The sequence below is a fragment of the Bos mutus genome, chromosome 6 (genome assembly GCF_027580195.1).
Source record: "Bos mutus isolate GX-2022 chromosome 6, NWIPB_WYAK_1.1, whole genome shotgun sequence".
In the NCBI taxonomy this organism is placed as follows: Eukaryota; Metazoa; Chordata; class Mammalia; order Artiodactyla; family Bovidae; genus Bos; species Bos mutus.
In genome coordinates, this window is record NC_091622.1 from 2806958 (window position 1) to 2832318 (window position 25361).

Below are 25361 nucleotides of genomic sequence, written 5' to 3' on the forward strand. Positions count from 1 at the left end.
AGTTGTTCAATAATTTTTAAGGATATGAAGGGAGGGGACATCCATGGTACTCCAGTAGTTAAGAATTCACCTTCCAGTGCAGGGAACATGGGTTTGATCCCTGGTCTGGGACCTAAACTCACACACAGCAACTACTGAGCCTCCATTCTCTAGAGCTGGTATGCCACAAAGAGCCCGCGGGCTGCAATGGAGATCCCACATACCACAACTAAGACCCAATGCAGCCAAATAAATAAATAAATATAGACTTTTAAAGAATACAAAGGGAAACTGAGATGAGACATTTGAGAGTTGGTGTTATACAGGAAGATTTTAAAGCCTTAGGAAGACTGGAAGAGGCTGGAGTAAATTTTCACATACACATTCTCCACATCTCCAGGAGTATCAGGAGGATGTGTCCAGCTCAGCATAGGCCATGACTGACCATGTTAATTGCTGCCCTGGGGATGAGCTCCCTGAATTTCATGGTCATTGCAGGACCTTGGGGCCAGAAACAAAGTGGATGTTTTACCATAGTGGGTTCAATTCAATTCAGTTCAGTTCAGTCACTCAGTCGTGTCCGACTCTTTGCGACCCCATGAATCGCAGCACGCCAGGCCTCCCTGTCCATCACCAACTCCCAGAGTTCACTGAGACTCACGTCCATCGAGTCAGTGATGCCATCCAGCCATCTCATCCTCTGTCGTCCCCTTCTCCTCCTGCCCCCAATCCCTCCCAGCATCAGAGTCTTTTCCAATGAGTCAACTCTTCGCATGAGGTGGCCAAAGTACTGGACTTTCAGCTTTAGCATCATTCCTTCCAAAGAAATCCCAGGGCTGATCTCTTTCAGAATGGACTGGTTGGATCTCCTTGCAGTCCAAGAGACTCTCAAGAGTCTTCTCCAACACCACAGTTCAAAAGCATCAATTCTTTAGTGCTCAGTTTTCTTCACAGTCCAACTCTCACATCCATATATGACCACTGGAAACCATAATCTTGACTAGACGGACCCAAATCATACTCAGAAGGGATTAATCCAGAGGAATATTTGGCATGAGTTAACCAAAATCATGGAGTCCCTAAAACTGAAATAGACAGGCTCTAGCAAAAGTGCTTGGAGAAGGCAATGGCACCCCACTCCTGTACTCTTGCCTGGAAAATCCCATGGACGGATGAGCCTGGTGGGCTGCAGTCCATGGGGTCGCTAAGAGTCAGACACAACTGAGCGACTTCACTTTCATTTTCACTTTCATGCATTGGAGAAGGAAATGGCAACCCACTCCAGTGTTCTTGCCTGGAGAATCCCAGGGACGGGGGAGCCTGGTGTGCTGCCATCTATGGGGTCGCACAGAGTCAGACACGACTGAAGCAACTTAGCAGCAGCAGCAGCAAAAGTGCTACTTGACATTTAGGACAGAGAGCTCAATAGATCTGGCAAATGTTAAGATTCATGAAAGTCACCACGGAGAGAGCTGCAGCCCCTCTGGAAAGTGAGGACCTTAGCTAACAGACAGACCCCAGACCATGCACATGAAAGAGGTCATCTTATTCCTCTTAAGGAATGATCCTTCTTCCCTGCTTATAGCTGATGCTATCAGTCTTCTGACTGGACCCCACATACACACAAAAGGAACTTGTAACCATTTTCCAGGATGATTGTGTACTGAATTAGGTGAAATAAGTAGACTTTTAGGAGACAACTGAACATCAATTTAAAACTTAAAATCATTACATGTAGATAAAAAAACATGCAAATTAAAATGCTAGTCACAGAGTGGGAAAGGTATTTGTGACACCTGTAACAATACAGGATCACATTTAAAATATCTTAAGAACTATAGGAAAAGACTGTCAATGTGTGTTCTTTTTTAATTTGGCAAGAGATTTGAACAGGTACTGATTAAAAGAGAATATCTAGATGGCCAGTAAGTATATATGAAAAGCAAACTCGTTAGCAATCAAGGGAAATAAAATTTCAATGAGACACCACTGCACGTCAACCAGAATAGCTAATTTTTAAATAAATATGCAAATTTTGGCAAGGAATATATCCATGATCCAGGTTATATAAACTAGTATATACTCTTTGGAAACTTAGATAACTACTACATTTGATCCTGTGTATACCCAATGATCAACAGAAATGCCTTCACATATGCATCAAACTGTGCACAGGAACGTTTATAATACTGTTATTTGTAGTAGTCTTCCTGCAGAAGGAGTAAATGGTATTGCAATAGGAAAGAAGCTTTGTTTTCTATAACAGATTAATTACTAAAGGGATGTTGTCTATAAGCTTGAATTACACACAATGGCACATCTCTGGGAACACTGTCTCCCAGGTAATGAGCATTCACTAAGCTAAAACACCTTTGTTTAGCTCAGAGGAAACATCCTGACCAGGCCTTATGAATGTCTGCAGGGAGGAAGAAATTAATACATTCACTCCTGAGGCTGACCCAAACCAGAAATTGTTTGACTTTACTCCCTCCCCTTTCTGTATAAAAGAAGCCTGAAATCTAACTCAGGGAACTTGGTTCTCTGGGACCTGGTTCACCATTTTCTCAGTCTGACATCTTTTCAAACAAAGTCAATATTCCTTGTCCCAACAACTTATCTCTTGATCTATTGGCCCTGTTGTGCAGCAAATAGTACTCAGTTTGACCTTGATAACAGTCATCTATTTATACAATGAAATACAGTACAAAAATGGAAATGAAAGAAATACTGCTTCGTGCAACAAAATATGATATTCAAAAAATAAATAGTGAGTAAAAGAAGCTGACATCAAAGACTACATAGCACAAGATTCAATTATAATAGAACTAATATAAAGTGTTAGAAGTAAGAGTGCTGCTGCTGCTGCTAAGTCGCTTCAGTCGTGTCCGACTCTGTGCGACCCCATAGACGGCAGCCCACCAGGCTCCTCTGTCCATGGGATTTGCCAGGCAAGAACACTGGAGTGGGTTTCCATTTCCTCCTCCAATGCATGAAAGTGAAAAGTCAAAGTGAAGTCGCCCAGTCGTGTCCGACTCTTAGTGACCCCATGGACTGCAGCCTACCAGGCTCCTCGGTCCATGGGATTTTCCAGGCAAGAGTACTGGAGTGGGGTGCCATTGTAGTGGTTACCTTTTGGAACAGAGGCTGGAGATCCCAGCACCATTTATTGAAGAGACTGTCCTTTCCCCCACTGTGTATTCTTAATATTCTCATTGAAAATCAGTTGATCATCTATGTTAGGATTTATTTCTAGGCATTCTATGCTATTCCATTGATCTATATGTCTGTCTTTGTGCTAACACCATGATGACTATAGCTTTGAACAGGAAAACCTCATTTTATTGAGCTTTACTTTATTGTGCTTCACCACCAAAAAGTTATGGCTCACAGAATGATTGGATGATTTTTAGCATTTTTTAGCAATAAGGTATTTTTTAAATTAAGATATGTACATTGTTTTTTTAGACATAACACTACTGTTCATTTAATAGACTACAGTATAGTATAAACATAACTTTTACATGCACAGGAAAACCAAAAACTTCATATGACTCACTTTATTATGATATTTGCTTTATTGTTGTGGTCTGGCACCAAGTCTTCATATCTCCATGGTATGCCTGCAATGCATTTTAAAATCAGAAAGCACAATGCTCCAGCCTTGTTCTTCTTTCTCAAAATTGCTTTGACTGTTTATAACCTTTTGTAGTTCTGCATGAATTGTAGAATTGCTTTTTTCTATTTCTATTAGAAAATGTCATTGGAATTTCGATAAAGATCGAATTAAATTCATAGATTGCTTTGGATCATGTCGATGTTTTAACAAAATCAGTTCTTCCAATATATTAACACAGGCTATCTTTCTATTCATTCATCTCCTTAGTAAGTTTGTTTCCAAGTATTTTATTCCTTTTGATGCTATTGTACATGGGATTGTTTACCTACTTTCCTTTTCAGACAGCTTATTGTTAGTGTATAGAAACATAACTGATTTTTGTATGTTGATCTTGTATCCTACAACTTTTTAAAAATTCATTTATTAGTTCTAGCAGTTATTTTAAAATAAGTCAGTGAGTTTTTCTGTTCAATTATTTGTTTTTCAGGATCATGCATTCTGTTAGGTATTTTTAAAATATTTTCTATCTCATGAAATTCTCTCTTTGTTCATGTGTTTTTCTATGGATCTTTGTGAGAGCTATTTTTAATTTTCTGTTAGGTAAATTGTACAACTCCACTTAATTAGAGTTGGTTTCTGAAGGCTCATTTTGTTCTTTTGTTTGGAACATCTTTGCCTGGTTCTTCATTGTCCTTGACTCTATATATCAGTGTCTATGTGTTGGACATAGCAGGTCTAGATTTCAGTCTTCATTATCTACCTTTGTACAGGAGAAATGCTTCACCAACAAGCCTGACCAGAGATTCTGAGGGTCTCTACCAACCCTCCCCATGGAGAAGCAGGCCACTGTGGCTTTTGCTTGCTCATTCTGTACTAAAGCAGGTGGGAGCTAAAGCATTTAGCAGTCCAAACCATTGCCTTCATTCCCCCTGTGGCAGCTACACTGTCCCAGAACCATCAGCACTCCAGGACAGATAAGACAGAAGCCAGTCCTCTAAGTGAGGAACCCCCTCAGAAAAGCTGGGACCCAGAACCAAGTCCTCTTTTCCCCATGGTGAAGCCGGGTGGAGCTAGGGAATCTCTTCCTGATCATATGGCACTGCAATAGGTGCATGGTCTCTGGCAGGAAGACATACCATCTTACTACCAGCTTTGGTCAGTCTGGTTTTGCATTTTCCCATGATGCAGAAGACTTACAATCAGTTCCTGATTTATTCCAAAGGGAATTTGTCCATGAAATATTGCAGTCTTGATGTGTTCGGTGTGGGTGGGATATGAAGGGTCCACAGCCAATTGCCATTCAGTTGATGCCACTGAAATTGACATATTATGTTAATTGTAAAACATGAAAGTAATTGTTTTAAAATCAGGAACAAAACAAGAATATTTGTTGTTCTAGGCTGAATTGTGTCCCCACAAAATTTTGTGTTGAAGTTCTAACCCCCAATACCATAGAAAGTAGGCCCAGAGGGATGGTATGGGGAGGGAGGAGGGAGGAGGGTTCGGGATGGGGAACACATGTATACCTGTGGCGGATTCATTTTGATGTTTGGCAAAACTAATACAATTATGTAAAGTTTAAAAATAAAATAAAATTAGAAAAAAAAAAAGAAAGTATTTGAAAATAGCATCTTGCACAGTAATTAGGTTAAAATGAGGTTATTAGGGTGTGCTTTAGTCAACTCTGATGGATGTCGTTATAAGAAAAGGATATTAGGACACAGGCACACACTAAGGGAAAAACCACACGAAGATTCCAGAAGAAGAGACACTGTAAAACCCAAGGAAAGAAGACCTAGAAGAAGCCAACCGTGTCAGCATCTTGATAAGGACGTCGATCTAGAATTGTGAGAAATTAAATTTCTTTAGTTTCAGCCACATAGTCTGTGGTATTTTGTATGGCAGCCACAGCAGACTGACCTTCATGACACTGAAGATGCTAAACAGTACAGTGATAAGTAAATATTAATAATTAATTAAAGAATGTAAAAGAAATAAAACTGTCATTTGAAATTTTTATTATATACGAAAAGTTCAAAGGAATCCACCATTAAATTAGAAAAAGTAATAAGATAATTTGAAATTTTTACAAACTGCAAAATATACAAAGTCAGTATACAAGATTTGAGGAGGATGTGGATTGCAGCCCTCTGAGAGCCCAACTTCACAGTTGAAGACTGAAAAATCTCCCAGAGTTCAGTTCCCATTTCTTCCAGAAAAAAAATGAAAGATAAAAAAGAAACAGCATTTTCATGTTCAAAGGACTGAATTACCTCTTTCTTTTCACTAATTCAAAGAAATTATCTTTTTCACTTTATCATTAAGGACTCAGTAAATTCAGCCTACCAAGACTGAAGTTCCATCTTTTTTATTCACTCAATAATACTCCCATCAGTTTTTTACTGTGAGGTTAACCACCTACAATCTGAAATTTTGTAAAATCATGAAAATATTTTAAGTCCATTTAAAAATTTCAAAATTTAAGGTGCTCTTAAAGCAAAAATCCCCCAAAATCCTTTCTCAGAGATCACTGCAGAATAGCTTGGGTGGTTAATTCATTATTATAATAATTAATGGATTATTAATTCACTCAACTAGCTGAGAGAGGCTGGATGATGTCACAGGACAGTTGTACATATACACAAACACAACATCTCACCAATTTGTTTATTAAATTGCCTTGTGACACAAATATTTAACTTCCTCATCACCCAACTTCAATGCCATCGTGTGGTCTACATAAACCCAAAGTCACCTGGGTCTTCAGTCATCTGTCTCCTCATTCAACCCATTCAGTGCATTGGATTTGCACTGCCTGGACTTCCCACTTCAAGATGGAAGAACTCTTCCCTGGCATCTAGGATGACTGACAGTTATTGGGTCATGGGATTCCCCCCTCCTGGTGACCATCCGTGGCTAATGGCAACATCCTTGCCCAACATTACACTCCTTTCATGAGCAGCTATCTAACTGATCCTCAGGTGTAGGAAGGGCTGTGAAGGCATATCCCTTTTGCCCACATTCAGGACCCAATTCGCTGTACAATTAGCTAGTGTTTCCATGGTGATTCCCTCCTGGGTCCTGCCTCTTTCTCTCCCTAGCCCTTCTAATCTTGAGAGCACTCCCTGACTCCATGCAAGCCAATCACAGTCTCACAGTTGACTTCCCATGGAACCTCACCTCTGACTAAGCAGTTTCATAGCAGGTAAATTATATAAAGTGCTAAAGTCTGCTTATCGTCAGTGTCCTGGTTTTATGTTGTTGTTGTTCAATTACTAAGTTGTGCCCAACTCTTCATGACCCCATGAACAGAAGCATGCCAAGCTTCCCTGTCCTTCACTATGTCCCAGAGTCTGCTCAAACTCATATTCATTGAGTTGGTGATGCCATCCAACCATCTCATCCTCTGTCATCCCTCTTCTCCTCCTGCCTTCAATCTTTCCCAGTATCAGGGTCTTTTCCAATGAGTCTGTTATTTCCATCAGGTGGCCAAAGTATTAGAGCTTCAGCTTCAGCATCAGTCATTCCAGTGAATATTTGGAGTTGATTTCTATGGATCAGCTGGTAAGGAATCCACTTGCAATGCAGGAGACCTGGGTTCGATCTCTGGGTTGGGAAGACCTCCCCCCCCCCGCCCCCGGAGAAGGAAAAGGCTACCCACTCCAGTGTTCTTGCCTGGAGAATTCCATGACTGTATAGTCCATGGGGTCACAAAGAGTCGGACACGACTGAGCAACTTGCACTTTCACTTTCAATTTCCTTTAGGATTGACTGGTCTGATTTCCTTGCTGTCCAAGGGACTCTCAAGAGTTTTCTCCAGCTCCAAAAACTGGTTCAAAAGGTGAGAGATTAGGAAATTAACAAGTTAAGGCAAAGTAACCAAATGTTGTGTAGAAATATTATCCTTATCCTAATTAGTTCCAAACCATCTTTAGTTCACTTTGGAAAGTCCTCCACTGATTGTTTTGTTGCTGTTGTTTTTTTAAAAGATAGGTTACAAATTACTTTTACTATACTTTCTTCATAAGTTGGGGTGAGGGTAGGAAGGAGAACCTCTATTTCCCAATAATAGAAGAATAAGCCTGTAAGTAAAATTGCTTCCTGAAATCTTTTTTAATGTCCATTTCTATCAAGACGGGGAAAAAGTGGAAACAGTGTCAGACTTTATTTTTCTGGGCTCCAAAATCACTGCAGATGGTGACTGCAGCCATGAAATTAAGAGACGCTTACTCCTTGGAAGGAAAATTATGACCAACCTAGATAGCATATTCAAAAGCAGAGACATTACTTTGCCAACAAAGGTTCGTCTAGTCAAGGCTATGGTTTTTCCTGTGGTCATGTATGGATGTGAGAGTTGGACTGTGAAGAAGGCTGAGCCCCGAAGAATTGATGCTTTTGAACCGTGGTGTTGGAGAAGACTCTTGGGAGTCCCTTGGACTGCAAGGAGATCCAACCAGTCCATTCTGAAGGAGATCAGCCCTGGGATTTCTTTGGAGGGAATGATGCTGAAACTGAAATTCCAGTACTTTGGCCACCTCATGCGAAGAGTTGACTCATTGGAAAAGACTCTGATGCTGGGAGGGATTGAGGGCAGAAGGAGAAGGGGACGACAGAGGATGAGATGGCTGGATGGCATCACTGACTCGATGGACGTGAGTCTCAGTGAACTCTGGGAGTTGGTGATGGACAGGGAGGCCTGGCGTGCTGCGATTCATGGGGTCCCAAAGAGTCGGACACGACTGAGCGACTGATCTGATCTGATCTGATCTATCAAGACAAGAAAATTTGAATCCTACTTTTTAAACAAAGAAAACATTGCCAGTGGGAAAGAGATAATAGGATCCATTTATGAAGATATTTTGGTGTTTCAAGCATACTTTAAGCACAAAATATATTTGTCTCTCATGGCTCCTGCAAATCATAAGGCAAAAAAGTAGACTGATATTTTGAATTCTGGGAAACTGGTATATTACAAAAAGGAAGAATCATGCCCAGTCCTTTTTAGTGCTAAACTCTCAAGGCAGTTTTGAGCACATAATAAATGCTTAATACTACTTGTTAAGTAGATAATCAAATGAGTGGATGTCTAAGTATATTGTTAACCTTCTGAAGATAAGCCTCCATTCATCCTCATTTGGAATATATTTTCCTCATCTCTAACAAAATTAAACTTGTTCTTTCTTTTCACTTTTAATTTGATTTATCAATAGGTGATAATGCCATATTCCATTTGAAAAGAATATATTCTGTCCTCTCTGTTAGAAGTAGAACTAGAAGTAGAATAAGTCAACCTAGAAAGAGAAACCACAGCTGTCATCCTTAAAATGAGATTTAAGAAAGTTGTTGAGACAATTAATTTACTTGGCATTAGTTTCACAATTCTCCTATTCTCAAGGCTTGTATCATAATAACAGAAACCATAATCCAGAGAAATGGAAAGATGCTCCTTGTATTCTTCCATTGTTTTTAAAAAACACTTACTGTACTTCTTCTGGGAACCAGACACTGCACGTAGGATGTAAAAATGGATGAAATAATACTCAAGAGGTCACACTCTAGAGAGGAAAAGATATTGGACCCATGTGATGTATAATGCGAGAAGCATAAAAGTAAGGTGTAGGGCATGCACAGAATGTAGAAGGCAGGGGGCCACGTCCCCACAGAGGGGAGAGGGCTTCTCAGAGGAGGTGGCCTCAGGAATGAACCTTAAATGATGAGTTAGGATTCACAGATTGGGGTCAAAGAAGCTGTTCTAAGGACTTCCCCAGTGGTCCAATGGTTAAGTGTCTGCCTTACAATGCAGGGAACACAGGTTCGATCTCTGGTCAGGGAACTAAGATCCCACATCCTGTGGAGCAACTAACCCTGTGCCACAACTAGAGAGTCTATGAGCCATAATGAAAGCTATCGAGTGCTGCAACTAAGACGGATACTACTAAATTAATAAATAAATATTTTTCTTTTAAGAAGCTATTCTAATCAAGGGTGATTAAAGCAATAGTGGTGAAATTGGCTAGGAGTACACAGGGAGATTTTTAGGTATTGGGATCAGTAGGAAGTGGTGATGGGATGAATGAGCCAAGAAGAGTCAACAGGAAAAGAAGAAAGGATGACCCATGCATATTTGATGCATGAAGCAGGACACCCAAAGCCTGGGAAAAAACTGAGAAATAGGGTGGGGAGGATGGTGGGAGGGGGTTTCTGGATAGTGGGGACACATGTATACCTCTGGTTAATTCATGTTGATGTATGGCAAAAACTACCACAATAAGTGTGAAGTAATTATTCTCCAATTAAAAAAAATTCTTTTAAAGGGAGAAACGTGAATAATGGACACACAGAGGTCTAGGACAGAGGCCAAATTCAACCTGAGCTTGTCCACTGAAAGCTCACTTTTCAAGGGTGGAAGGAGGCAGAGTAGCATTGGAGATCAGAAAGACTGAAAGTTAATTCTCTGGGCTTTTACTAAATTTTTTATTAAAACTTGCTCTAGAGGGTGTGCCCCTCTAGGGTCCAGCCCCGGTGGATCCAGGGAATTTGAAGGGGAGACGGCATTGGCGATCATGAGACAATAGCTTAATTGTTAACTAGAGATATAAAGAGTGGTTAAATAGGGATAGCTCAGTGAAAAAATTCAGTGGAGAAAAGAGGCTGAATAACTTGGTTTATGTGGAAAACCAATAAAACTCCAAGACAAGGAGTTTGCACCACCTACGTAGGCCACAGGCATCCTCCCATTCTCCCAAAGGAGAGGAGACACTAAGGCCTCCCTGGTCAGATCTTAGAAGCCCAGGCAAAATTAGTAGGCTTGGCGAGCCTCCATGCTCCAGATGGGAATTCAGCCAGAAGGTGAGAGAAAGAACGACATGGGGAGACCAAACTTCGGTGAGCAAGGCCCGCACTTTATTTTCCAAAGTAGTTGTTATACCTTAAGTTGTGCATAGAGGATAATGGGGGAAGGGGTAGAGTCATGCAAGGTCAGCAGTCCTTGATCCTTATCAAAGCTAGGCTTTCTTCCTGCAAACTTATCATATGCAAAAGTTTAGGTGATTTACATCATCTTCTGGCCAGGAGGCCTGTTAACATTTTATGACTCTTTCTTATTTTTCTCTAAAGGTGATTATTCTAAAGTTAGGGGCCACCCTCCAAAAGCATTAGATAAAGTTGCATTCCTATAGGGCAAAAGTGTGGTGGGCTATAACAAGAAAAGAATTAACTCAAGGGTCCAAGGTTACAAACATTAAAGCTACTACTTACATTCCTATACACCAACTATATTAATCAATACACTCCCAGGGACACAGTAGGTAAGGGATATGGAAACTTAGCAGCAAACATTGGCCCAATAAATGAAAACCCTTCACCAATATAATTTCTAATCAACCCACTATACTATTTATACTATACTAATAATCTTCTAACTGATCAAAGGAATCTGCATTTAGAAAGTTTAGAACATCTCATGCCTCTCACTGTTGGGAGGCTGTGAACAATCACATGTGGCTGGAAGAACCTGTTCAGGCAGGCTAGAGAACTTCCAAAGGAGTTTGTGAACTAAAACACTCTTGTCACGCCCAGGAACTTTATTAACTGGAGCTGTAAGTTAACTCTTTTTCAGAGAGAGAGATGGTGGTGGGGGACAGCCCCTCATAAAGTCAGAGGTGTAGGTGAGAGCACAAAACAATAAAGTAGGCAGACTCTGGTTTTGGGGGTAGATGCTCAAGAATTTCCAGGGGGACTCCTGAGGCTCCATCCCGCCTTTGCATATGCCGAGCCTCCTTCCTCATGACCTTTGCCATGGGCGGAGTTCCTCACTCTGGCTCCCGGCAAGGGTGGGCTCAAGATTTCAGACAGATTATTCTTATAAAATTAAGAACTTTTATGTCTATGAAATGCAAAAATTTAAGAATGAATGAAGTTAGAGAGAGAAAATAGAGAAGTAAATAATTTTCTCCTGATAGCTTCAACTTATATATGTATACATTATCTATAAGTTCATCTGTTGAGGGTGAAAGGTCTTTATTTAGGGTGGTGATTTTTAATACAATTACTTCAGACCTGTGTGCTTAGTTTTCTGTTGTTATCCAGTAAATAGCAAATCAAAAAACCATCAGAATTTGTATACCAAAAAGAATATATAACTCGCTTTTCCTAAGCCACCAGTCTAAAAGAAGATAATCAAGAGGATACAAATAAATCTCTCTTATTTTAAGAGAGATTTTAATAATCGATCTCTCCCTCCAGCCTCATCCTTAGATATGCAATCATCAAAGAGCTCTTAGCCATGGTTGTTGAACCACAGCTGTCCTTTGTACACTACATATTTTGCTTCTCAGAGGAATGGACATGCTTTCTTTGCCAAAGGCTGGCATTGAGCACCACTAAAAAGACATGGCAAAATTGGCTGATTAACTTTTTGACTTTGTTTTCCCTGATGAGAAATTGCAGCTTCATTGTTATCAAACTCACATCTGGCGGCTCATCATTCAAGAATCTAATATTGAGAGACAAGCAGTGGGTAAGAGGTGGTTGTTTTTCACTCACTAAATTGTGTCTGACTCTTTGCCAGCCCATGGACTGCAGCACAGAAGTCTCCTCTGTCCTTCACTATCTCCTGAACTTTGCTCAAATTCATGTCCATTGAGTAAATAATGCTATCTAACCATCTCATCTCCTGCCATACCCTTCTTCTTTTCCCTTCAACCTTTCCCAACATCAGGGTCTTTTCACCAATGATTTGGCTCTTTGCATCAAGTAGCTAAAGTATTGGAGCTTCAGCTTCAGTATCTGTCCCTCCAGTAATTATTCACAGTTGATTTCCTTCAGATTTGACTGATTTGATGTCCTTGTAGTCCAAGAAACTCTCAAGAGTTTTCTCCAGCACCACAATTCAAAAGCATAAATTCTTCAGCATTTAACCTTCTTTGTGGTTCAACCCTCACATCCCTACATGACTACTGGAAAAACCATAGCTTTGACTATATGGATCTTTGTCGGCAAAGTAATGTCTCTGCTTTTTAATACCCTGTCTTGGTGTGAGATAGCTTTTCTTCCAAGGAGCAAGCGTCTTTTAATTTCATGGCTGCAGTCACCATCTGCAGTGATTTTGGAGCCCCCCAAAATAAAGTCTGTCACTGTTCTCATTGTTTCCCATTTATTTGCCATGAAGTGATAGGATCAGATGCCATGATCTTAACAACTTTTAAGCCAACATTCTCACTCTATTCTTTCACCTTCATCAAGAGCATCTTTAATTCTTCTTCACTTTCTGTGATAAGGGTGGTGTCATCTGCATATCTGGGGTTATTGATATTTCTCCTGGCAATCTTGATTCCAGCTTGTGTTTCATCCAGTTGGCATTTTGGATGACGTACTCTGCATATAAGTTAAATAAACAGGGTGACAAGCTTCTTGACATGCATACAGCTTTCTCAGGAGGCAGGTAAGATGGTCTGATATTCCCATGTCTTTCAGAATTTTCCAGTTTGTTGTGATCCAGTCAAAGGCTTTAGTGAAAGTGAAAGTTACTCAATCGTGTACGACTCTTTGCAACCCCATGGACTATATAGTCCATGGAATTCTCCAGGCCAGAATACTGGAGTGGGTAGCCTTTCCCTTCTCCAGGGATCTTCCAACCCATGGATCGAACCCAGGTCTCCTGCATTGCAGACAGATTCTTTTACTAGCTGAGCCAGAAGGGAAGCCCAAGAATACTGGAATGGGTAGCCTATCCCTTCTCCAGTGGATCTTCCCAACCCAGGAATAGGGGCTTCCAGCATTGCAGGGAGATTCTTTACCAACTGAGCTATGAAGGAAGTAGTCAATAAAGCAGAAATAGATGTTTTTCTGGAACTCTCTTACTTTTTCAAGCCTGAATTTTGTAATAAGGAGCTCATGATCTGAGCCACAGTCAGCTCCTGGCCTTGTTTTTGCTGACTATATAGAGCTTCTCCAACTTTGGCTGTAAAGGATATAATCAATCTGATTTCGTTATTGACTATCTGGTGCTGTCCATGTGTAAAGTCATCTCTTGTGTTATTGGAAGAGTGTGTATGCTATGACAAGTGTGTTATCTTGGCAAAACTCTGTTAGTCTTTGTCCTGCTTCATTTTGTACTCCAAGGCCAACCTTGCCTGTTACCCCTGGTATTTCTTGATTTCCTCCTTTTTGCATTACAGTCCCCTATGATGAAAAATACATCTTTTTTGGTGTTTTTGTTCTATAAGATCTTGTAGGTCTTCATAGAACTGATCAACTTCAACTTCTTCAACATTAGTCATTGGGGCATAGACTTGGAGCACTGTGATATTGAATAGTTTGCCTTGGAAACAAACCAAGGTCATTCTATCATTTTTGAGATTACATTAAGAACTGCATTTTGGACTCTTTTGTTGACTGTGATGGCTACTCCATTTCTTCTAAGGAATTCTTGCCCACAGTAGTAGATACAATGGTCATCTGAGTTAAGTTCATCCTTTCTGGTTGGTTTTAGTTCACTTATTCCTAAAATGTCAGTGTTCACTCTTGTCATTTCCTGTTTGACCACTTCTAATTTACATTGATTCATGGAGCTAACATTCCAGGTTCCTATGCAATATTGGTCTTATGGCATTTGACTTTACTTTCACCACTAGACATATCCACAACTGGACGTTGTTTCCACTTTGGCTCAGCTTCTTAATTCCTTCTGGAGCTATTTCTCTGCTCTTCTCCAGTAGCATATTGAACACCTACAGACCTGGGAAGTTCATCTTTCAGTGCCCTATCTTTTTGCCTTTTCCTACTGTTCTTGGGGTTCTCAAGGAAGGAATGCTGAAGTGGTTTGCCATTCCCATCTCTGGTGGACCATGTTTTGTCAGAACTTTCCACCATGACCCGTCCATCTCGGGTGGCCCTACATGGTATGGCTCATAGTTTCACTGAGTTAGAAAAGCCTGTGGTCCATGTTATCAGTTTGGTTAGATTTTTGTGATTGTGGTTTTCATTCTGTCTTCCCTCTTCTGGATGAGGATAAGAGGCTTGTAGAAGCTTCCTGATGGGAAGGACTGGCTGTGGGGGAAACTGAGTCTTAGTCTGGTGGGCAAGGCCATGCTCAGTAAATCTTCAATCCTATTTTCTTCTGATGTGTGGGGCTGTGTTTCCTCCTTGTAGTTTGGCCTGAAGCCAAACTTTGGTAGGTGCAATGGCGGTAATGGCAACCTCCATCCGAACGACTTACGCCAGCATGCTGCACCTCCCAGGACCTTCGTAGTCAGTGACGCTGACCCCGTGGCAGGTCATTGCTGACCCATGCCTCTGCTGGAGATGCCTGGGCCCTCACAGGCAAGTCTGGCTCAGTCCTTGTGGAGGTCACTGCTACTTTCTCCTGGGCCCTGGTGAGCACAAGGTTTTGTTTGAGCCCTCCAAGAGTCTCTCTTTCCCTAGTCCTGTGGAAGTTCTATAATCAAACCCCACTGGCCTGCAAAGTCAAATTCCCTGTGGGTTCTCAGTCCCTTAGCTGGGTCCCCAGGATGAGAAATCTTTTATGGGCCCTAGAACCTTTTGCAACAGTATGAGAACTTCTTTGGTATAATTGTTCTCCTGTTTTTGGGTCGTCAGCTCAGTGGCTCTGTAGTAGAGCTAATGGTGAACTCCAAGAGTACTTATGCCAGCATGCAATGCCTCCCAGGACTGCTGCAGCCAGAGCCCCTGCCCCTGAAACAGGCCACTTCTGACCCATTCCTCTGCAGGAGACACTCAGTCAAAGGCAGGTCTGGCTCAGTCTCTTGTGGAGGTCACGGCTCCTTTCCCTGGGTCCTGGTCACACAAGGGTTTTGTTTGTGCCCTCCGAGCATATCTGGTGGGTATGACATTTGATTTTAAATGCAATTGAGCCCCTCCTACCATCTTGTTGGGGTTTATGCTTTGATCTTGGACACAGAATATCTTTTTTTTGGTGGGATACAACATTATCCTGTCAGCAGCTAGTCACTATTTTGGTGTTCTCGCAAAAGATTAATACACATCCTTCTACTCTGCCATCTTTTGAAGAAAGAGCCAACCTCCTGCTAAACCTAAATATTGCACAGAACATCAACATCAGCAAGTTTCTCTGTGATCATGGTGGTAAAAGACAGAATCATGACTTCAGGCATAACTGAGCACAGACAGAGTAAGAACAGCATACAACCCAAATAAATGGTCGATCATCATCGCCTCCTTCCAGTAAACATGAGTACATGAGTGTCACTTCTCCACCAACCACAGCATCCTCCTGCCCAGTCCATCTCTCCTGCCCCGTATAGACGAAACATTAATATACCCAGTTACAGACCCGCCCTAATGAATACACCCAATACAGAACCAGAACAACTGCTGTGAACCGTCTCCACAGTCACCTCATCCAAGCCCATCTTCTATGTCTGCCCTCTCAGACCCCCTCTGCTGAGAAATCCACATTCCTTGTGTAAGCTCCCACATTTGTCTGGTGTCTCCTGGGGATCTTTAATGACATTCACTGAGGATAAAAATACTGGTGATGGATAGGATCAATTGAGAGTAAGAGGATATTTTTGTGCACATTGAATGTGAGGTATGTTATTTTTTTCATTTACTATTTTCAAACTGTAATTGCTTTACAATGTTGTGTTAGTTCTGCTGTATAACAAAGTGAATCAGCTATATGTATACATATATCCCCTCCCTCCTGAGTCTCTCTCCTGAGGAACATTATTTTTGGAGGGAACTAAATGTATTGATCTGAGATTGATCAAGAGTTTACGCTGACAAATCTGTGAGTCATTAGCATAGAGATGGAAGTGAAGTCAGAGGGAGGGGGACATATAAGTAGATCTGGAGTATATCTGAATAAACTCTGTATATTGAGGGGAATAAATAGGTCCAACACAAATCTTTAGGAGAGAGGGGACAAGACAATGGCAATAGAAGAATCAGGAATGACAAGGGACCTACATGAAAAATACATATCACTTATGAGTGATGTCATAGAAGACAAGCAAAGAAATCTCCTCAAGGAAGAGTAATTAATCAAATCTATAAAATTTGTTTAATATAATGTTAAATTTTATGCTATTATTTTCACTTGCAGCCTACCCTATGAACTCTTACAACTATCTTATCATAAAAGCAATGCATGAACTTAATTTTTAAAAGAATACATACACATGCACTCTACATATTTCCCAGGTGTGTCTACTACTAACAGTATTGTGTATTCATAAAATGTATTTTTCCTTGAACTTTTTATATGGAAGCATACACTTATTTTTGTTTTTACATAAATAGGAACATATTACAAGCGTTTTGTACTTTTATATGGTTCATGAGATTCTCACAGAAAGTATATTGGGGCAGTTTGCCATTCCTTCCTCCAGTGGATCACGTTTTGTCAGAACTCTGTGCTCTGACCCATTATCTTGGGTGGCCCTACACGGCATGGCTCATAGCTTCATTGAGTTACACAAGCTCCTTCACCATGACAAGGCAGTGATCCATGAAGGTCAATCCTCATACTGATTCCCAAGAAGGGTAGTACTAAAGAATGTGCTAACCATTGGACAGTTGCACTCATCTCCCATGCTAGTGGCTCAGTTCAGTTGCTCAGTAGTGTCCGACTCTTTGCAATCCCATAGACTGCAGCAGGCCAGGCTTCCCTGTCAATCACCAACTCCCAGAGCTTGCTCAAACTCAAGTCCATGGAGTTGGTGATGCCATCCAACCATTTCACCCTCTGTCATTCCTTTCTCCTCCTGCATTCAATCTTTCCCAGCATCAGCGTCTTTTCTAACAAGTCAGCTCTTTGAATCAAGTGGCCAAAGTATTGGAGTTTCAGCTTCAGCATCAGTCCTTCCAATGAATGTTCAGGACTGATTTTCTTTAGGATGGACTGATTGGATCTCCTTGCTGCCCAAGGGATTCTGAAGAGTCTTCTCTAACACCACAGTTCAAAAGCATCAATTCTTCAGCACTCAGCTTTTTTTTTACAACTCTCACATCCATACATAACTACTGGAAAAACCAAACCTTTGACTAGATGGACCTTTGTCAGCAAAGTAATGTCTCTGCTTTTTAATTTGCTGCCTAGGTTGGTCATAGCTTTTCTTCCAAGAAGCAAGCGTCTTTTAATTTCATGGCTGCAGTCACCATCTGCAATGATTTTGGAGGCCAAAAAAATAGTCAGTTACTGTTTCCATTGTTTCCCCATCTATTTGCCATGAAGTAATGAGACCAGATGCCATGGTGTTAGTTTTTTGAATGTTGAGTTTTAAGCCAGCTTTTTCACTCTCCTCTTTCACTTTCATCAAGAGGCTCTTTAGTTCTTCTTCACTTTCTGCCATAACAGTGGTGTCATCTGTATATTTGAGGTTATCGAAATTTCTGCCTGCAATGTTGATTCCAGCTTGTACTTCATCCAGCCTGGCATTTTGCATGATGTACTCTGCATATAAGTTAAATAAACAGAGGGACAATATACAGCCTTGATGTACTCCTTTCCCAATTTGGAACCAGTCTGTTGTTCCATGTCCAAGTCTAGTAAGGTCTATGCTTAAAGATAGAGGTCTATGCTTAAACAGGTCTAAGCTTAAAGCATGCTAGTAAGGTCATGCTTAAAATCTTGCATGCTAGGCTTCAGCATTATGCAAACCAAGAACTTCCAGAGGTCCAAGCTGGATTTAGAAAAGGAAGAGGAACCAGAGATCAAATTGCCAACATTCTCTGGCTCATAGAGAAAGGTAGGGAATTCCAGAAAAACATCTACCTCTGTTTCCTCAGCTACTCCAAAGCCTTTGTTTGAATCATTATAAACTGTAGAAAGTTTTTAAAGAGATGGGAATACTAGACCATCTTACCTGTTTCCTAAGAAACCTGTATGTGGATCAAGAAGCAACAGTTAGAACGCTGTGTAGAACAACTAATTGGTTCAAGATTGAAAAGAGTATGACAGGGCTGTCTGCTGTCACCCTGTTTGTTTAATCTATACCCTGAGCACATCATGAGAAATGCAAGGCTGGATGAGTTACAAGCTGGAATCAAGATATGTGGGAGAAACATCAAATACCTCAGCTATGCAAATGATACTACTCTAATGGCAGAAGGCAAAGAGGAACTAAAGAGCCTCTTGATGAGGGTGAAGGAGGAGAGTGAAAGAGTAGGCTTAAAACTAAATATTAAAACAAAAACAAAAAAAAAAAAAAAACTTAAGATCATGGCATCTAGCCCCATTACTTCTTGGCAAATAGAGGGGTAAAAGGTGGAAGTAGTGACAGATTTCCTCTTCTTGGGCCCTAAAATCACTGCAGATGGTGATTGTAGCCAGGAAATCAGAAGACGTTTGCTTCTTGGCAGGAAAGCTGTGACAAACTTAGACAGTGTGTTGAAAAGCAGAGACATTACTCTGCTGACAAAGGTAGGTCCATATAGTTAAGGCTATGGTCTTTCTAGTGGTCACGTACAGTTGTGAGAGTTGGACCATAAAGAAAGTGGGCCACTGAAGAATTAATGCCTTTGAACATCTTGAGATTTTTTCCTTGGACATCAAGGAGACCAAACCAGTCAATCTGAAGGGAAATCAACCCTGAATACTCACTGGAAGGACTGATGCTGAAGCTGAAACTTCAGTATTCTGGTCATCTAATGTGAACAGTTGACTCATGGGAAAAGTCCCTGATGCTGGGAAAGATTGAGGGCAAAAAGAGAAGAGGGCATCAGAGGATGCAATGGCTGATGCAATGAACATGAACTTGGGCAAACTTCTGAGATGGTAAGGGACAGGAAGACGTGGCATGCTGAAGTTCATGGGGCCACAAAGAGTCAGACATGACTGGATGACTGAACAACAACAAGTGCTTTGTACCTTGCTTTTTTATTTAACAACAAATTCCTGCACAGTAAATATGACCACACAGTATCATCCTTTTCAATGTCTGTTTGATATTCTTTTGTACAATGCATCATACATTATTGTGTCATTTTTAACCAATTTATTATTATTATCTGGGGTATTTTCAGTCTTACAGAGTTGCAGTGAAGATCTTCATACACAAAATTTTAACTGCTTATGCAAGTATATTTGAAGGATAAATACCTCAGACTGGAATTTCTGGATTAATGATATTGTGTAGCCAATCTTTAACATTCACTAAAGGGTTACATCAGGCACTCTATCTATCAGATCTAGTCCCTTAAATCTATTTCTCACTTCCACTGTATAATTTCCAGTGGTCATGTATGGATGTGAGAGTTGGACTGTGAGCACTAAAGAATTGATGCTTTTGAACTGTGGTGTTGGAGAAGACTCTTGAGAGTCCCTTGGACTGCAAGGAGATCCAACCAGTCCATTCTGAAGGAGATCAGCCCTGGGATTTCTTTGGAAGGAATGATGCTAAAGCTGAAACTCCAGTACTTTGGCCACCTCATGCGAAGAGTTGACTCATTGGAAAAGACTCTGATGCTGGGAAGGATTAGGGGCAGGAGGGGAAGGGGACGACGGAGGATGAGATGGCTAGATGGCGTCACTGACTCAATGGACGTGAGTCTGAGTGAACTCCGGGAGTTGGTGATGGACAGGGAAGCCTGGTGTGCTGCGATTCATAGGGTCACCAAGATTTGGACATGACAGAGCAACTGAACTGAACTGAACTGAAAGGGTTACATGAAGTAACATATTCACAATATTAGTTCTTATTTCCCCAAACCTCAGCAAATTCCAGATATATTTTCCCCAGCCCCGATTTCTTCTCTTGATTGTCTGAAGCGTGGCCTCCATCTGCTGACCCTACATTGCCCTTACCTTTCCAGATACAATTTGGTTTCCAGATGCTACCTGCATTATTTCGCTTTCCAGCCCACTGACACTGTACCAGACAGTTAGGCATTAAAAGCATACTCTTAATAGTATTTGGCGGTACTATATCCAAAAATACAGAAATGCCCCAAATTTGCCAATCATTCCTCCCTTTCCCTTCTCCCATAAGTTTCCCAAGGTAACTCTATAAAAGAAACAAAGCAAATGGAAAACAAAATACCACTTAGTGACCATGGAGTCGGTGACCAGTGACCACGAAAGCACATATCTGGCAGAGGATCAGGGGCTGTGGCTAAGTGTGACCTTTTCCCACACCACCCTCCCTTCGCCCAAATCTGTATCTTGGGAGGACTTGACAACCTATTAGGTGAGGAAATCACGGATAGAGCTGCTGAGTTTGTCGGTGAATTGCCTAACTCAGTCACCTAAGATAGAAGAGCAGAGGAGAATATTTCTGGATTAACATGTATTTTTAACTTAAAGCTTTCTCATCACTGGTGAAGGAAGTGGAATTTCTTGGATTTATTTATATATGAGAGCAGCAGCTCCTCTTCCTCAAGTGGATGCAGGAAGACAGGGAGGAACAGAGCAGAGAGGTCCTCCTCCCCCAGCGGTCAGAGAGAGACCAGAAAGAGAAGCCACCCTACATCAGACCAGGACATGTTTCCTAAAACTGCTTATTTCTGGGCAAAGTGAATGCTGTGACACAGGCAAATCTGCAAGCACCTCTCCTTCTCGGCACATTGTGTTAATTGCACAATCGTGTCTAACTCTTTGCAACCCCAGGAACTGTAGCCCACCAGGCTCCTCCATCCGTGGAATTCTCCAGACGAGAATACTGGAATGGGTTGCCTTTCCCTTTTCGACGGGATCTTCCAGACCCAGGGACTAATTCCAGGTCTCCCGCATTTTAGGCAGATTCTTTACTGCCTGAACAACCAGGGAAGCCCTAAAGTGTTAGTGGCTCAGTCATGTCCAACTCTTTGCCACCCCATGGGCTGTAACCTGCCAGGCTCCTCTGTCCATGGAATTCTCCAGGCAGAAATACTAGAGCGGGTTGCCATTCCCTTCTCTAGGGGATCTTCCCAACCCAGGGATTGAACCAGAGTCTCCTGCATTGCAGGTGGATTCTTTATCATCTGAGCCAACAGGGAAGCCCTTCATGAAGGTCTAATTTATTTTAGGCAGCCAATATGGACATTTTCAGGGAGCAATAGTCCTGCCAGGCTCCTCTGTCCATAGCAATTCTCCAGGCAATACTGGAGTGGGTAGCAATTCCCTTCTCCAGGGGATCTTCCCAACCCAAAGATAGAACCTGGGTCTCTCATTGCAGGCAGATTTTTTTTTTTTTTTTTTTATCATCTGAGACACCAAGGAAGCATGTAATTGTTTTTATCTTTGTTTTGATACAAGTGGAAGGAAAATATAATGTAAAATATTTAGATGAAATTGAACTTCATTCTGAATTTAAGGATGAACTTCACTCTCGAAGACCAACGTATGAAAATACATAAAATGTGCCGCTGGTTTCAATTTTTTAGAACTTACAACTTACCAAAGATAAAATGATTCTGATTTTGCCTAGAGTCAGCAGAACATAACTAAAATAAAGATGTGATCTCAGACTCATGCTTTTTCATACTCTCTGCCTTAGCACATGTTGTAGACTATTCCGAAGGTTCTTCCCTCTGTCAACCTGGAAAACTCTTACACATCCATCAAGACACAGCACATGTGACACCTCCTCTGTGCTGCCTTCCCTGCTCTTTCCTTTATTTTCTCACTCTAGCTCATAGTTATTTATACCAAGGCACTCATCTCACTGAACAGAAACCAATTTTTCCTTTCCCTGCCATCCCCACTAGACAGTGAGGTCCTTAAGAGTTTGTGGTTTGTGGTTTAGGTACTGTGTTTCCAGAACTGAAAGCATTATCTGGAACACAGATATTCACTAAACATTTATAAAATAAATAAAGAAAAATGTATGGCCACTTATGCTTCTGACTCATTAATTGGAACCAGAATGACAAGGAAACTTAAAGAATGTCTTTTCCTTGAAAGATTGCCTAGAGGAAGAATTCCATTAACTAGAGGTCCCATAGAATAGAGAACTCACAAAATATGAAAATTGATACCTTAATAAAAAAATCAGGAATATTTGTAGCTTCTGGACACCTGGTAAGAACTTAGGAGGAAAGAAATGATTTCCATCTTCTGGATCCATAGGAGCATTAAGTGACTTTCAGTGAGTTTCAGCCATTTGTTGACAAGGTTTATATGTTCTAAAAACTCTTACCTCCTTTTTGTTTTAATCATCTCTAAGATTTACTGGCAATCAAAGATAACTGTGTAAGAAGAAAATCTACACTTCTGCTTAAGAATTTCTCTGTAGCTCATTAAACTTGCTCTTTTTGGTTTATTAATTCCCTGGATCAATGTAAGCTGATAAACACTTACCTAATATAAGAGTTTATGAACCTAAATGAAAAACATTTCTCTCCTTGTTATATTAAATAGAACGGCTTGAGTTCTAAGTTCTACTTTACTTTGTACATACGTCAAATGTTTTATTTTTCCTTGTGATTGTTTTTGCTTTTGTTTCAGTCACATACAAAATGAATCAAAAATATTATCTAACTAGGCTTAAAATTACTATTGCAAAGTAAGATTATGCAGCAAGACAATAACTCCATTGACAGAGTAGAAAGACAATTAAAAAATTTTTTTTTCTTCCCACTATCTGATCAACAACCAATTTAGAAGAATGTAACTCACGGACATTTTTTCATGTACAGAAGGAACTGCTATCTACTATTAAGTTTTAGCTAGAATCAGAAGGAGTAGAGGAAGTCAGAAGAAATGATGTAAAGAAAATCCTCTTACTGAGATTGTGGGGAGAACAGAAAAAGAGAAGGACAGTGAGGTGCTCATATATGTGTCTAATTTTAGGTTCTCTAGGGGAAAAGAGAGAAACCAAGGGAAGAGAGGGCACTAGGGGAAGGCAGCTGCGTCCACAAGCTGCCCATCTGCCCATATCTACCTGGGCACAAGGCACATCAAAATAAACTTGGCAGCATGAATAAAAAATGCTGCCTGCCACATTAGCAAACAAGGGATGTTGCAAGCCTCAAGCCAGTACAGTCCCCCCACCAGTGAGCCCGGATGCTATCAGGCTGGAAACAAAGAACGCTTAGCATGTAGCAGTCAGCTGCTGCAGTCAACCATGCGATGCACCCTGATGGAATTCAGGATGGGGACACATAGGCTGCTCACTGCCAAGCCCTAGTGCACTGCAGCTGCTCCCTCTGGTGTGCCCTGTGCGGACTCAAGATGAGAAAGCACAGGACTCAGGCCCCAGATAGCAGAGGTGCACGGCAAAGTAATGGTTTCAGTGAGCCCAGATTCCTGTGTGTATGTTCCCATACACTGTAAAGTGGTAAATTCCTTAGCTTCTTTAATTAACAATAATCTTTTCATGTTCTGACTAACAGGTTTTTGTTGCAGAAACTCCTATGTATCCTTGCTCTTCCTTCACCTCTTCAGAGCAGCTCCTCAAAGCTACTTGAGAGGCTTTTGGAATCGAATCCTCAGTTCAGATCAGCTCAGTTGCTCAGTCGTGTCTGACTCTTTGCAGTCCCACAGACTGCAGCATGCCAGACCTCCCTGTCCATCACCAATGCCCAGAGTTTACTGGAACTTATGTCCACTGAGTTGGTGATGCCATCCAACTATTTCATCCTCTGTTTTCCCCTTCTCCTCCCGCCTTCAATCTTTCCCAGCATCAGGGTCTTTTCCAAGGAGTCAGTTCTTTGCATCAGGTGGCCAAATTATGTGGATCTGAATAAAACAGAATTCTCGACTTTTGTAGTGCATTTTTTTTTTTTCAGTCTCCAGCAGCACAGTGTCATCAAGTAGATGGAAGATATTATGGGTTTAACATTCCCCAAATTTTGATTTTTCCCAAAATTTACATGTCAAAGCCTTAATGTTACTGAATTCAAGTTTGATCTGCTCACCACATGACAGGCCAGTAATTTGGAGCCGAGGTATTGAGGCAAGGAACAGCGACTGTATTCTGAAAGCTGGGAGTTTGAGAAGATGGTAGACTAATGTCCCAGAGTACCATCTTATCTGGGTCTGCATGCCAGTTTCTATTAGAGAACAAAGGCGGGTGGGGAGTGAAAAACAGTTAAGTAAAAAGGTCATAAATTTTGCAACTATCTCTCGGCTTGGCCACATTGGGGAGGGGATATGTTAATTTCTTCTTTTCTGCAGCCATTCACTGGTGTTCAGGGTCAGAATGTCTCCCTGTGAACTAAACCTTAACATGTAGGCAAAGAAGCAGGGTTTCCTAGGTCAGGCCATTATGTATGCTCACAGCTACAGACGGTCTTCTCCCAATGGCTCAGCCAGTAAAGAACATACGTGCCAATGCAGGAGACACAGAGGCACAGAGAGTTCAACCCCTGGGTTGGGAAGATCCTCTGGAGAAGGAAGTGGCAATCCACTTCAGTATTTCTGCCCGGAATATTCCACAGACAGAGGAGCCTGGCGGGCTACAGTCTATAGGGGCGCAAAGAGTCAGACATGACTGAGTGTGCATGCACACACACACAATTATAGACAGTGTCCTTTTGGCAATTATGTTAGGGGAAGCACACTGACTGAAACCGCCCACCCTGGCCAAGCACCATAGTAACCATTTGCATGAGTTGTTTTACAACAGTAGGTTCTGGTAAGGAACACTGAACAAATAAGCCACCACCAACCGGAAGAGTTTTGGAAGGTTCAAAAGGTGACACCACATGTCCAACCAGGCTGTTTCCCGTGGCTGTGACTTCAAACTCAGGCTCCCCCAGTTTCGTCTGTCAGAGGATGAACTGTGAAGGAGAGAGGAATTTCCCTGGCTGCCCCTCCCCATGGACCCCCTTCAGTTTCAGTGTGGGGCAGGGAGAGTGACAG

The 25361-nt window shown here is 41.3% G+C and overlaps 1 protein-coding gene across 1 annotated transcript in view; it reads right to left on the minus strand.

Annotated features, from left to right (window-relative positions):
- NAF1 (nuclear assembly factor 1 ribonucleoprotein) overlaps positions 1–25361 on the minus strand; it is a 115345-nt gene that overhangs the window by 9664 nt on the left and 80320 nt on the right. Inside the window, exon 8 of the mRNA XM_070371926.1 lies at positions 4793–4908. Within this exon, the coding sequence (XP_070228027.1) occupies positions 4793–4908 (116 nt within the window). The remainder of the gene's footprint in view (positions 1–4792; positions 4909–25361) is intronic.